Raw genomic sequence first — 15,711 nt, forward strand, 5'->3', positions numbered from 1 at the left:
CCGAAACTTTGGCTGCACGGTCTCCCGAGGGAGAGCGTACACTCGGGATCTCCCGCGAACGAGAGACCGAGCCGGAACCTGGCGTAGCGGCATCGCCGCTAGCACCAGGCGAGGAAGTACCGAGCTAACCGATACTCCTCTGGTCCCCGTCTATCTCTTCCTTACGGAAGGGGAGACGGGCCCCGCTCACGAAGGAGCAGGAGACCATGCAGAAGGACCCCCACCCCCGTCCCACCGAGGTGGACGGGCCCTTAGAAGTTCCCGAAGGAGACTTCTTTAGGGGGGGGGAGGCAGCCTTCTTCTTCGGCTTATGGGCCTTAGAAGTCGAAGGGGAAGAGGCAGAACAACAGACGAAGACGAAGATGACACCTTCCTCTTCTTCGTCAGCTCACGCAGGACAGTCGTCAGGTCCTCCATCCAGGCTGGAGTCGGGCTATTGCCGAAGCAACACGGCCCGACTGCACCTGTCCGGAAGGACCTGGGACTGGGAAGACACACATGGGCAGACCAGCATGGACAGGCGCAGGAACCAGGAGCGACAGGAACAGCAACCAGCTCAGGAGCGGCAGGAACAAGCGGCAGCGGCAGCACAGAAGGGACAGCCAAGCCAGTAGCGGGAACCACATCAGCGACAGGTTACGGCAGGCCCAGCCATCGCCTCGTAGAATCATCGGCAGCCAGCGGGAACTGGTACTGGCGGCTGGTCCTAGGGGCGAGCTGCTGGAACAGCGGAAGGTCTGGGGCAGGCAACACGAAGAAAACACAGGCGGCGGCGGCATACCCCTCCTCGGTACGGCGGCGACCGGCCCTAGAAGCGGCAGACGGCGTCACCGACACAGCATGGGGTAGTGTAGACCAGCGGGGGAAGCAGCAATAAGCGGCCGTGAAGGTTGTAGTGGAGACCACTCCAAGGTCACCGCCCCAGACCTCGCTAGACGCTGCAGCAGATCGTGGATGCTAGGCACGCCCTGCAGCCGCAGTGGTCCATACCTGTCCAAGGTCGTCTCCCACGGATGTAGCACCTGCGGTAGCACAGACAGATTATGTAAGGGGTTGGGGTTCCCTCACGCACGGGGGGGAGACATGCCCCCCCCGAACGAACAAGGAAGACCCCAAATACAAAATACAACGAAGAAGCTGAGCGGGGGGCAGGAAGGAAGACGAAGAATCTGGATACCAAGGGAGTCGCGGGAGAGCTTTCCGACGACTTCCTGGCAGACCTTCGCTTCCCCTACCCCCGCACAGCAGTGAAAAGTAATATGAAAATGAAACAGAATACTGCCCTTGCGATTCACTTCATAGAACTTAAAGGGGAAAAGATCAAATCCGGGTAAGAACGGAAACTTGATCCAAATAATATGATGCTATCATAAAATATATATGAAAATGAAACAGAATACTGCACTTGCGATTTCACTTTTTTTCACAGAAAATAATCGTTAAGGATCAATTCCCGGTAAGAGCGAAATTGATCCAAACCAAATTATGCAAATAAATAAATGAAAATGAAAAGAATACTGCATTGCGAATCCACTTTCATTGCATTTTATCATACAAAATAAAAGGTTCGTGCCGAGCGCAATCACGCTCTCGGTAACGACGCACAGGGCAAAAAATATAAGAAAAAAAGTACTTACATTTTTCAATTACACACTTTCGCCCAAATACATGACTCGGCGCGAGCGTCGCACCGAGACATAATTCAAGGTTCAATTCATGAAAAGAGAGGAAAATCGCCGCATCTACGGCGATAGCTCCATGTTGGTTCATAATTAAGTAATGAAAATGAAAACAGTGTACTTACAGTTTCATTTTCAACTCAAACAAACCATTAGTAGAAAAACACAATATAAACAAGCATATGACGATGAAGCGGGCAGAGAGCGATGACGAAACACGTCCTTCACACCCGCGCCGAAAGCAAAAGTGGTTCTTCACCTCTCCAGGGCCGCGCGCACGATCGGACAAGCAGTTAACTACCGTTCTCCCCTTGTCGAAGCTACGACCGTCCAGCTGCCGCTAGTACCTTCTATTGTTAAAGGCCCGGACCGAGGGTTTGTATTACGTATCGGAACAATATTTTTTTTCCCCTACCGCGCGACGATCTCGGCCGAAATCTCGGAAACGCGTAGGTCACATTCTCCTAATATTTGAGCCTTTCATATTACGCTTTTTTTAAAGGTTTATATATGGAAATGTGCGCACAAAACCATGCACAATATAACAAAAAATTTTGGAAGGTTGTAGCATTTATCATTTTTGAAATATTTGCATATAAAAGTACGATTAAGTACGAAAAAAACTACGATCCGGTCAACTTGACTCAACCGAAAAGGTCAAAAAACGCATTTATAACATAAAAATCTTACAGTCTAGTATATTCAATTTCATTTTATCTTCATTTTAAAATCAAATTGCAAGTCTCTAGAACAGTATCTCGATTTATGGTGAATTTTTGAAAAAAAAAAAACCCCTTTTCCCTCGCGCCCGATTCTCGGCCGAAAATCTCCTAACGCGTAGGTCACATTCTCCTTAATATTTGAGCCTTTTCATATTACGCTTTTTTAAAGGTTTAATATATGGAAATGTGCGCAAAACATGCACAATATAACAAAAAAATATTGGAAGGTTGTAGCATTATCATTTTGAAATCGTTTGGCATTCTAAAGTACGATAAGTACGAAAAAAACTACGATCGGTCAACTTTGACTCAACCGAAAAGGTAAAAAAAAACGCATATATAACATAAAAATCTTACAGTCTAGTACTATTCATCATTTTTATCTTCAATTTTTTTAAAACATATTGCAAGTCTCTAGAACAATATCTCGATTTAATGGGTTGAATATTTGAAAAAAATATTTTTATTCCGTCCGCGCGCCGCATTCTCGGCCGAAAAAAATCTGGAAACGCGTAGGTCACATTCTCCTAATATTTGTGCCTTTTCATATTACGCTTTTTTTAGAGGTTTATATATGGAAATGTGTGCAAAACGTGCACAATATAACAAAAAATATTGGAAGGTTGTAGCATTTATCATTTTTGAAATATTTTGCATATAAAGTACGATAAGTCGAAAAAAACTACGATCGGTCAACTTGTTTGACTCAACCGAAATGGTAAAAAAACGCATTTGTAACATAAAAATCTTACGTCCTAGTAATATTCAATCATTTATCTTTAAATTTAAAACATATTGCAAGTCTCTAGAACCAATATCTCGATTTATGGTGATATTTGAAAAAAAACGCGTAGGTCACATTCTCCTAATATTTGAGCCTTTTCATATTACGCTTTTTTTAAAGTTTTATATATGAAAATGTGCGCAAACACATGCACAATATAATAAAAATTGGAAGGTTGTAGCATTTTCTCATTTTTGTTATATTTTGCATATAAAAAATATTTTTGTTAACAAAAATTCGACATTCGGTCAACTTTAACTCGTTCGAAATGGTCAAAAACTGCATTTGTAAGCTAAAACTCTTACAGTATCGTAATATTCAATTATTTTCCTTCATTTTGAAACAAATTGCAAGTCTCTATAACAATATTTTGTGATTCTGGTGGAAGTTTTTTATAATATTCAATCATTTTCCTTCATTTTTGAAACAAATTGCAAGTCTCTATAACAATATTTCGATTTATGGTGAATTTTTTTATAAATTATTTTTTACATCCGCACGCTACGAATTCATGCATCATTTTGTGTGATAATCTTTTCTCTGTGTTTGCTTTTTATTTTCGTTTTGACAATGTGTTTATTATTCCAAAATGATTGCAATTTAGTGCTCATTACAACGAAAAAAAAAGTAACTTGTTACCTCTAACCGTTTTGGCGCCACAGCGCGATTGAATACTATTATATATGAAATTTCGTTTTTGCGCTATCATATATAGCATTATTTATATATGATAATGATAATTTTTTCATTTCTGAATGTTGCATACTAAACTTCAAGCAATGACAAAAAAAGGAGCCAAAAAATGAACTCTTAATCTTGAAAACTAAGCGCGCTGTGATTTTTTGAAAAAAATATTTTTTCCGCTTACGCGCTCACTCTCAAACCCCTCCGGCACACGGGAGTCATTTTTTTATTTACCGCTCCGGCGTTTAAGGGTTAATCAAAATTAATATTTGAAAATTATTAAATCATTTTTGTATCATAAAAATGTATTTAATCATGAAAATAAACATCAAAATACACTAATTAGTGATTATTTTCGTCGGAAAATTCCGCGAATGGGCGAGTCCGTCCGCGAATAATTTCTAGATAGGTTCCAAAGAAAAATCCGCGAATGATGTGAGTCCGCAAATCGGAGAACGTGAATACGGGGGACCACTGTACTCAACTTTGGTGCAGAAGTCATCTCGGAAGAAGCCATCACGAAATAAGCACTTAATGCACGATTAACCAAGAGCAAGAAAAAACGCGTCGTTGGTTCACCAGTTCTAAAACAGGATTGAAGATGGCGCTTGGGTCAGGTAGTAGTAGTAGTAGCGAGGGGGAAGTAGTAGCCGCTGCGACGGCTCTCCCCATGAGAGGGATTTTGGAGAGGAAACCTCTAATTGGCAGAAGACCTGCGAATAGTGGCTTCCACTCGCCTTGTACTTTATACCCTTAGGGTGCTCGTGCAAGGGTAGTAACCTCAGCATACCAAGCTAGCTTTTTTCTCTGGTATATTTAGAACCTATTTATACTAGAAAAGTGAGCAGCAGGATCCTTTTCACCGGCGAACACAGGTCGAACCCAGAAATGTAAAATTCTTGAGATTAATAAGGAATCCTTGGAGATTTTCACGAACTGGCCAAATACAGAAAATATCATCCACATACCTAAAACCGTAAATAACTTTTTGCAGCAAAATTCTTGGTATGAGTTTTGTCTCAAAAAAGTCCATGTAAAAATTGCTAAGGAAAGGCGATAAGGAATTACCCATAGCCATGCCTAACTTTTTCCACAAAAAAAATTCCCCATTAAAACAAAATTTACGTACTATCTTTGATACATAACCGTAGGAGAATAATGGGGTTTTCTACAGTTAAGAAATATTGTAACGTTCTAATTCCTCCTCCAAAAATTAAAGTAAATCATCTACAGTCTCTTACATCAAAACTAATCATATTAAAATCAAAATTCAAATTTAAACTATTCAATTTGTTTATAAAATCAACAATGTTTTTTTGGTAGAAAACATTTCTATCAGCCTTCATGTTGGGGATTCTAATTTTCTGATTAAATATCATATGAGTAAACACTTTCCTCATAAGACACAATGTAAGGTAATTAAAGCACTAATTTTTTCACAGCCAATGTAAACTCATTATAGGTCTCAAAACTTCTTACCTATGTATGTCAAAAAGTCATCCTCTTCATATGGCAGCCGCACAGTCTCTGTTTCAAGGCCTGATGACATCTTGATTGCAAGTGAGTACCCTTCATTCCCTCTATACAAATTGACAACCAGACAGTTCAGACTTTCCCGTTTAACTAACTTCTCTAACAACTTGTGTGTCAAACTGATGCTCTGGAATTTGTATAAGCTTAGCAAATTTGAAGAGTAAATGTCTACATATAATTATTACATGAAATTTTATAAAGAAAAGAATGATCCTCTAAAAATCTGGAAATATTTTTAAAAATTCAAAAATAGCAAATATCCACAAGTCACAGGATAATACATCGAATGAAAACAAATTTCGGAATATTACCTTAAGCCTGGATGTTTTGACTGCTTCCTCAGCATAGATAGCTGCTAGCTTTCTGAACAGTGGCTGTCCCTGCAAAGCACTACTGCCATTCTGGACCAGGATTTCATGGCTTTGCTCAATCAAATACTGAAAAATAGGTTGATTTTATGAAATGAAATTCAAACTGACATGCCACGTACTAGGACTCTTTTGGCCATTCAGTGCTTAAAGCCGGGAAAAGATGGAATTGGAGTGGTTAGACACCAAGATAAACAGATCCAGAATATTTAAAAAATAAAGTTCAACAAAGATCTAAAGGTGGAACTGGAAAAAAAAAACCCACAGTTGCACAAAGAAGTTGGAGGTTTTGGACAGCAAGAGTGAAGAAAGAAAGAAGATATGAAGGCAAAGTAAAACACTAAAAATTGAGTGCAGCTAGGGGCTGAAGGGCCTCTGGAAATACCCATTAGCTATGCCTACAGTGTACAGACAAAGAACAGATTTCTCTTTCAATGTCAATGAAAAAATATCACTTATGAGCCAAATTTAGTCTTGACAGATCATGCATATTAACTATGTTCTTGGCTGTATGTCACAAAATAAAAATGTAATAGTGAAAATAAAAATTATATTTCTATAACAAAATAAGGTTTTATATATACTTACCCAGTAATTACATAGGTATTAGTTTCCACTTAAATGGCAGCTTTAAATTTTGAAAGTTGTGATACCACTCTTGTCCTTGGTGTAGGTAATTGATACGGCTAGGCAAGAATCGCTAATTTTGGACCCGACAAAATCGACTCTTGGAGAGGGTGGACTAGCAAAAATTTATTCTGGAGTAAACTTCCAGGGTGCAGCTGCACCTAAGAAAAACAAACAAGGGATGGGAGGTTTGGGGGAGGTTATGGAGGAAAGAAATATTCTCCAGGTCACTCAGGGTGATGTCAATATAGCATTCACTCAGCCCTTGGGCGCTTCCTAAGCAGCTTAAGAGAGACATAGGCCTGCATTCCAAGTTAAGTACATGCAGGTGTTCTCTGTCTAACCAAACAAGACCATAAAGTCAAACTAAAATCGAGTGGTAGGGTGGAGTTAAAACAGATTAATGTAGCATTGCTTATTTTCATATGGAAGAACATTGCTTTAGGCTATCTGCCTTATCTGGGCCATCTTAATCCTATGGCTTTTAGTTTTAGCAGTTTGTCTCGAATCATATAGCCTACTCCTTGTATTTTTTTTTAGTTCATTATAAATGCTATAATTATTTCCTTCTGTTGTATTTGTCTTATCAACTTATAATCAATTACTCTACTATATGTTTCAAAGATTGTTTGTAAGTTTAACTTAAATTACAATTGTTTAAGCCCATTTTTATTCACCTTAGAATTTTTCTTTATTAATCTATTTCATTTTACACTCCCTTATTATATATATATTTTTTTACTCTCCTCTCTTTTATATATCCTCCTTCCTATAACCACTGAATGTCATTGACTGATCCCTAAGTGCAAGCAGTCAGTGAGCTGACCCCAGGTCAGTGATCTTGATGAAAGTCATGAATTCATGATCACGTGTGCCGACAGCTGGTGAATAGGGAGCAGAGCGGAGTCGATTTTCTGTGGATGTGAGTCAACTCCAGAATCGCTAAGCTAGACTTGCCAAGATCGATTCCGGAGTTGATTTCTGTCCACCACTAGTAACTAATCCTGCCCACTTTCAGGGAAAAATAGGTACAACACAGCTGAATAGCTCAATTTGTTTATGCTTTATATTCATGCGTAGGGAGAAGGGAGGGCTCTGATCACGTAATGACTTGTATTGACATTTTTATAATAAAATTAGACTTTATTTAGTATACTTACTAAGTAATTACATAGCTATGGTTCCCTAACCTACGGCAGCTTAAAAACTCAACATTGGCGTTGTGGCACTTCTATCATTTGTGTATAGGTAATTATGAACTTTCCCAATAGTATCAGGGACTTTAGGAAACAAATTAGCAGAGATCAATTTGTTTCATACCCTAATATCCAAGCATGAGGAGGAGAGTGGGCTCCAATCACATAAAATTTAATATTATTATAAAAATGTCATCTTTACTTAAGTAACTTAACAAGTAGTAATTACATAGCTGATTCTACATTGCCTGAAGGTGGGAATAGCATGGACATCTTTAAACCAAAGCATTAATGGGTTAATGAATTTGGAATAAAAATAGTTGCCAGCATTAATAAAAATGCCTGTTTGTTTCCTTACCTGTTGAGAAAGATGCTGCAGGAAATGATACTGTTATTGTACAATAAAGTTTCATACATACTTACCTGGCAGATATATACTTAGCTATAGACTCCGTCGTCCCCGATAGAAATTCTAATTTTGCGGCACACGCTACAGGTAGGTAGGTCAGGTGATCTACCGCCCCGCCGCTGGGTGGCAGGAATAGGAACCATACCTTCTAGAACAAGATTTTCTCTTCCACCTGTCTCCTGCGGGGAGGCTGGGTGGGCCATTCAATCGTATATATCTGCCAGGTAAGTATGTATGAAACTTTATTGTACAATAACAATATCATTTTCATACATTCAACTTCCCTGTCAGATATATACTTAGTTGATTGGCACCTTTGGCGGAGGGTAAGAGACAGCTAATTACTGATTAGACAGGTAAACAACATACGTTGTAGGTAATAAATAAATAAAACCTTGGTTCCTATGTGTTTAGACAAAGGGTCGACTTCCTAGCTATTACTAGTAGTCTGCTTCGTCTCAAGAGCCTCAGCGAGGATGTGACCTATGGCTAAGAGTTCTTGTAGATCTGTCAATGGGGTCTTATCCACTTACTCGACAGAATCTAATGGTCATTTGTCAATGGGGTCTTATCCACTTACATGACAATACACCTATGCCTAGGGGCATAGTTAAGGAGCACAACACCGATCCCGATCACCTGATCCTAACACGAGGGTTTGTGCTTAGTTTGAAAAGAGCTATCCCCAAACTCCTTTCAAACAAACCAAAGTAAAAAAAAAAAAAAAAAAACACTATGTTAACATAAAAATTAACTCACTTAGTTAAGGATCAGTGTCGGCTCCCTATCCCAGCAACGTATCCGTAGACATGTAAAACCAAGAGAGAAGGATCTCTCGTAGGTCAACTTGACCTCCTTCGTGTAAAGGGAAGTCAACACAGAGTTGCATCTCCCGTAAGTTACAGCTAATATGTCCTTCACGACATATTGTTATGTAACAAACAAGAATTCATAAAAGCTCGCACTTCAAGCTCTTTTAATTCTCAGCTGTTTGAAGGAATCATCAAGTTATTCATGAAGTGCTTTGGCGATCACACTTATTTCAAAGAAGACCAGGGCTTCCTTTGAAATGGATCTTTTCTGGATGAAGCCTAGAGCCTGGCTTGCGCCTGGGTGGCGCCTCGCGTCTGGCTGACACCTCGCGCCTGGCTGGCGCCTCGCGCCTGCCTGACACTTGGTTGGCGCCTAACTCCTGGAAGGTGCTTTTCGCCTGACTCATGGCTGGCGCCTCGCGCCTGGAAGTAGCTTCGCGCCTGGTTCCAGACTGGCACTATTTGGCGTCTGGCGCCTGGCTGACTCCTCTCCACTTGCTGGAGCTTCGAGCTTGGTAGAGTCTCGAGGATGTCTGGCGATGCCCACATCGGACACTCTTATCTGTCCGATTTGTTCGCCTCTAGCGCATCTGCGCTAGGTTGGAGGCCCCCTCTTTCTCTTCATCAGACAATGACAGTGTTCCTTGAAACTGTCTGCCTCTGGCGTTTTTTATGCCTGTTTTGGCATATGGCACCTGGTTGGCGCTACATTGTCCAAAAGTCCTGAACATCCACAATAGTTTATCAGGAGACTGGAGAAGAGTGGAAGAAGTTCTTCCACTTTGAGCTTTGGGCCAGTATTTATTATAAATGGACCTTAACAACCTCTCCACTCTGAGTCTGTCTGCGTGCAGACTGACCAGAAGTGGACATGAATGAGAAGATTTTTCAAGGTAAATGACAATAGTCATGGACAAGATATAGAATTGCTGCAGATCGTGCTAGAGGGAATGAGGAAACTGTCCTCTTCCGATACCTCTGTGAACCACATAGCGGTTTTTTCTTCCCTTTCAGAGGGAAGAATCACCTTTGTATATATCTGCTATCAAAGAATGCAGTAAAAGGCTATACTCTGTCTCTATAAAGGGATTGGAGATAGCAGAGGATTAAGATCTTCGGGATCTTATACGATACCTCAATATGACAAGAGTAGGATATCATGTACTTCTAATGGGATCTTTTTTGTGGCCACAGATTCTATGTTCAGACAAGATGGAACTGCTCCTCATCAAACTTCTTTGAGAAATTTTTATGAGGGAATTCTTTGTTTCTCTTGGTCCTAAACGATCAAGAAGACAAGTGAATTTTTTGAGCATTGGAATCTCGCATCAGATTCTATGGAGATTAGGCAATGGGTTCTTGCCAGCATAGTATGTCTGGCAAAAGAACTAAAACCCCCTATTCCTGATTCAATGTTTTCAGATAGAGGTTTCGTTGTCCAGGCAGGGTACTTACGTTTTCATCTACGGAATATGAGCATTTGGCAAGATTCTCGGGTATATTGCAATAACAATTATCAGGAATTCTCCTCTCGCCCAAGTGTTTGCAGATCATAGAAGACCAAAACACTCTGAGAGTGCTAGAAATTCCAAAATATTTAAGTGCTATGCGAGCCCCTGAATTTCGTCAAACAATCGTCGGGGAGGGGACCCTCCTCTACTCCTGTAGAAATCGTGGAGGAACAGGCATAAAATCCAGTCCTAAATGCGAGCATTTAAGACTTGAATGAAAGTACAATTCTACAGAATATGTACTCAAGGCTCCCACAGCGCAAGAACCCATAGGGGACTGTGAATTGAAATCCGTCCAAAGTACAGAAAGAGCCAGGGAGAACATTGTCTCAAGGTGTTCGAATCCTAAGAATCTAAACACCAGATGTCGAGACAGTGAAAGGTCTCTCTGCCATTGATAGAAGATCCTTCCTCAACAACGTTGACCTACATCCGCTGGGACCCTAAGATCCTTCCAGGAACATAGTCCCCCAACGCTGAATCTATGGAGAGCACTCTGCAGGATCCATCCTATTCACCTTGCCCCTCCCAGTGTAGCCATAGGAAGTAGAGTGAATGGTTGAGGAAGATTGGATGCTCTCGCTCACCTTGCTAGCAGAACTAGTAGGAGAAGCGGGTCGTGGGCAGCCATTAACCTGTGGTGATGGCCGCGACGCATGTCTAGGAGAGCATTCTTGCCCTGAAGAACTGCTTTTCCGAGGAGGGTTACAAAACCCTTTCACGGCAGAAGAAACGTTCGCTGCCACCGAGACCAGTTGGTCACACGAACATGACTGTGTTCTGGGTGGAGTTAAGTGTGCACCTGACTGGCGAGGGCCAGTACTGTCCTTCAACGCATCCCAGTCCTTGTCGAGGCTGAAACCTTTCAGAGGACTGAATGGGGAATCCCCTACCAGTCTCACTGCGTGAACGGTCCAGTGGGACCATCACGTCAACCCTGGGTACTGAGCGCTCACTGGCAAGGTGTAAGGCACCTGAGTGACTCACTCCATTCATTCCGTGCCTGAGTCACGACAGTAAGCAGACTGAGTGTCACTAACTCTAGATGCATGCGAATCCATAGATTTATGTGCACATGGGAAATCTCGCAAACAAGCGCCCAACACGGAGCTAGTCTTAGGAGCAGAAACTCTATGCGTAGCAGCAGAAGTGCAAACTGAAGTTTGTGCTTCTAGGGCTCCCAACATGCTAGACCCTGGGGACAGCGTGATGGTACCTGTTTCCGAAGGAACAGGCGAACCAATGGAAGACCCAACTGCCTCTTCAGTTCGAGGAGGCAGATCCTTAAAAGTCCTGTGACCAGACTTCTTAGGGGGGGAGACTACCTTCTCCTTCTTCACCAGGGAGCCTTACAAGTCAAAGGGGTGGAGTTTGAAGAAAAATATGATGATTACGAAGAGGAAGATGACGACACTTGACAAGCTCTCCAAATTCTGCAAGATTTCTTCTACAGGATGAAGCACATTTATCAGCAGAAATATTGTTAATAATCATAGGGCAGCCATGAAGGTGTTGTCCAGTGACGAAACTCTAAGATAAGAGTGGCAAATAAGTATGATTTCCAGCAGGGGAACAGTACACACACTCGAAGACCAATATCACAGCATTTTACAAGTTACTGGTACAATTCCAAGGTTAGGAGAGTCAACACAAAGAGATATCCAGTAATCTACTGGTGTAATTAACTATTATCACTGTTAGCTTGTAAAAGAAAGAAAATATTATTTAAAAAATAAGGATACTCCTCTCCCTTCCAAGGGCACTGCCCTCCAAAATGAGAGGAGATCCCTCAAACACAAACCCATACGCCCCCTCCTCTATCTTTGTCTAATAAGCTAGCAAAAGGACAAAAGAGAAGAGGAGATACCGGAAGAAAAACAAAGGACAAACCTACAAAGTTCCCCTCAGTAATTTCCAAAGTGTAAGCGTAAATTCAAAATAACATATTGTCTCACCCTGACGTTAAAGGGCGAAAATATGTAATAAAGGTGTTGGCACACCCTTGCCGCCAACCCTTAACACATAAAGCTGAAAGGAGGCTAGCAAGGCTATCACAAAAATGGGTTTGTATATTAATTATTAGAGTCAATTAATTATTCACATCAAACACAGTATATATAAATTATAAAGGATTTTGACGTAGGAAAAATCTATTTCTGGGCGATTGGTTCGTGTCGCCCAGCGAAATGACAATTTGTCTAAAATTGCATTTTCCTAACTATACAAACCTGAGGTCCTTTTACAATAGGAAGGTACTAGCGGCAGCTGGATAGGTCGTAAGCTTTCGAACAAGGGGTTCGGTAGTTAACTGCTTGTCCGACAGGCGCGCGCGCGCGACTGGGAGGTAAACAAATCACTTTTGCTTTTGGCCCAAGCAAAAAACTGCAGAGTGAGGGGTGGCATGAGGTGGGGCTATGTGTAAAAGGACCTCAGGTTTGTATAGTTAGGAAAAATGCAATTTTAGACAAATTGTCATTTGTTCCGACACGGCATACAAACCTTCGGTCCTTTTACAATAGGAAGACTCACTTCTTGGTGGGAGGAATCTGAGTCTTTTGTGAACAGACTGGTGTTCGCCCAACCTTGGAAGCCTCCCTGGTCGTAAGAGCGAGGGAGGGATCCAAGCCTCTGTCCGATTGATCGGGGTGTGCACCGCAGGATCAATGGTCAGACCTCTGGACCGAGTACTAAGAGAGAGGCATGCGTATCTCTTCGTACCAGCAATGTAAGAACTTGTTCCTGTACAGGAGCAAATATAAAGTCATGGGTTTGACTCTTGTAGGCATCCACTTCCCCCCCCTTGTAGAAGGAAGTGGTGGATATTCTGCTCCTATCCCTAGTGAAAGGGATAGGATGGGGCTCTGTCATATAGCTCACCTGCATCTCGTCCTCATCCAGCGTAGTGACGACCGTGGCCCTCTGCCCACAGGTAGAGGAGGAGGAAAAGATGGGAAGAGAGAGCCAGTCACTCACTCACTCACACATCCATCCACACAAGTCACACCAGGACTCTGATGCTGTTCAGCCTGCGAGGGTCTGGGTTAACTACACAACTTGTTGAGCAGCCACCACGGGTCCCAAGGAAAAGGTATCCAAGGACCTGTGGGCAATATCCCGAAGGTAGAAGGACGTAAAGGTAGTCTGGTTAGACCAGACCCTGCCTTCAGGACCTGCGCCACGGAGAAGTTCTTACGAAACGCCAACGAGGGGCCAATACTTCTGACTTCGTGAGCTCTCGGACGGGACGTACGGATGTCGTCACTACCATCAGCCTCATACGCCCTCCTGATGACCTCACGCAGCCAGAATGAAAGAGTGTTCTTGGATACTTCTTTCTTGGTGACCCCGGTGCTAACGAAGAGGCGTCGACACTCAGGCCTGAGGTGTCGAGTTCTCTTCAGATAGCGCCGTTAGCGCCCTCACAGGACAAAGCAGCATCTCATCCGCATCATTATCGGTGAAGTCCAATAGGGAGGGGATCGTGAATGACTCGAACCTGTCGTCAGGATCGACGGTGTTCTGAGTCTTCGCAACGAAGTTCGGGACGAAATCGAGCGTCACAGATCCCCCATCCCCATGGAGTGCGTACATCATAGGAAAGACCATGAAGTTCCCCTACTCTCTTCGCCGATGCCAGGGCCAGCAAGAAGAGGGTCTTGAGGGTCAGATCCCTGTCTGACGACTCTCGGAGTGGCTCGAACGGCGTTCGAGTCAGACTCCTAAGGACGAGAGTCACGTCCCACGCAGGGGGCCCTGAGTTCCCTGGGGGGTGCAAGACCTTTCGAAGCTCCTCATAAGCAAGGAGATCTCGAACGAGTTCGAGATGTCCAATCCCCTCAGTTTCAGGACGAGCGCCAAGGCGGCTCTGTATCCTTTGACTGTGGGGACTGAGAGGAGCTTCTCTCGGCGAAGAAAAACGAGGAAATCCGCTACCTGCTGAAGAGTGGCTCTGAGAGGAGATAGACCCCGTCTACGACACCAAACCACAGAAGACGGCCCACTGCCCCTGGTACACAGCTGCAGAGGACTGACGGACGTTTCCAGCCATCTCTGTTGCAGCGCTACGAGAAAAGCCTCTCGTTCGCAAGAGATGGTGGATAACAGCCAGCCGTGAAGACGTAGAGATGGACTGCTCGTGGTACCGCTCGACGTGTGGCTGGGCGAGAAGGTTGTGCCAAGGGGGAATCTCTCTGGTTTCTCCTGCGAGAAGAGCCAGCAGGTCCGGATACCAAATGGCCTGTGGCCATTTGGGAGCCACCAGGATCATCCTGAGATTCGGGGTGACCAGTGCTCGACTGATCACCTTGCGAATCAGGCTGAACGGGGGAAAGGCATAGGCGAAGAGGTTGTCCCACGGGTGTTGAAGAGCGTCCTCTGCAGCTGCCCATGGGTCCGGCGGCCGGCTGAGAAGAACACCTGGAGCTTCCTGTTGTGCCGGGTGGCGAACAGATCCACGACTGGTCGCCCCCACAGGTCGAAGAGCCTTTCCGCCACGTCCTGGTGTAGAGACCATTCGGTTCCTATCACCTGATCCTGACGGCTGAGCGTGTCTGCTACTACATTCCTCTTCCCTGGAATGTAGCGTGCCGACAGCTCTATTGAGTGTGCCTCGGCCCACTCGTGCACCTGCCGAGTCACTGGTACAACGGGAGAGACACTAGTCCCCCCTGTTGTTGACGTAAGCCACCACCGTGGTGTTGTCGCACATCAACACCACTGAGTGTCCCATCAAGCGGTCCTGAAACTCTTGGAGAGCGAGGAACGCTGCCTTGAGTTCCAGTACATTGATGTGAAGGTGCTTGTCGTTCTCGTCCCACACTCCTGAAGTCAGCAACTCCTCCAGGTGTGCACCCCATCCCTCGGTCGATGCGTCTGAGAACAGCTGCATGTCGGGGGGGGAGTGCGCAGGGGCACTCCTCTTAAGAGGTTCCTGTCGTCCAGCAGCCAGGCTAGGTCCTGCCTCACCTCCTGTGTCAGTGACACTGGAAAGCTTGGGGGATCCGTCGCCTGTGACCAACTCTCCTTTAGTCTCCACTGAAGAGACCGCAGGTGAAGACGCCCGTGAGGGGACAACTTCTCGAGTGACGACAGGTGTCCGATCACGACTTGCCATCGCTGAGCTGCCTGTTCCTGCCGAGACAGGAACTGGTTGGCTGCCTCCCTGAACCTGCTGATCCGCGAGTCTGCGGTGAAGACTCGCCCTGCTACCGTGTCGATCAGCATACCCAGGTACTTCATCCTCTGCTTGGGCTCGAGATCGGACTTTTCGAAGTTCACAACGATCCCCAGATCGCGACAGAACTCGAGCAGTCGATCCCTGTCCTGTAGCAACTGCGAGCGGGAGCTCGCCAGGACTAACCAATCGTCGAGATACCTCATCAGACGT

General features: G+C 44.0%; 1 protein-coding gene across 1 annotated transcript in view; it reads right to left on the minus strand.

The window, feature by feature from the left end:
- The window catches only part of LOC135196230 (transcription factor SPT20 homolog), a gene marked incomplete in the record, with an annotated part of 603,094 nt that overhangs the window by 524,844 nt on the left and 62,539 nt on the right, over window positions 1–15,711 (minus strand). Inside the window, 2 exon segments of the mRNA XM_064222878.1 lie at window positions 5,349–5,529; window positions 5,714–5,839. Coding sequence (XP_064078948.1) covers window positions 5,349–5,529; window positions 5,714–5,839 — 307 coding nt within the window.

This window comes from Macrobrachium nipponense, chromosome 17, assembly GCF_015104395.2.
Source record: "Macrobrachium nipponense isolate FS-2020 chromosome 17, ASM1510439v2, whole genome shotgun sequence".
In the NCBI taxonomy this organism is placed as follows: Eukaryota; Metazoa; Arthropoda; class Malacostraca; order Decapoda; family Palaemonidae; genus Macrobrachium; species Macrobrachium nipponense.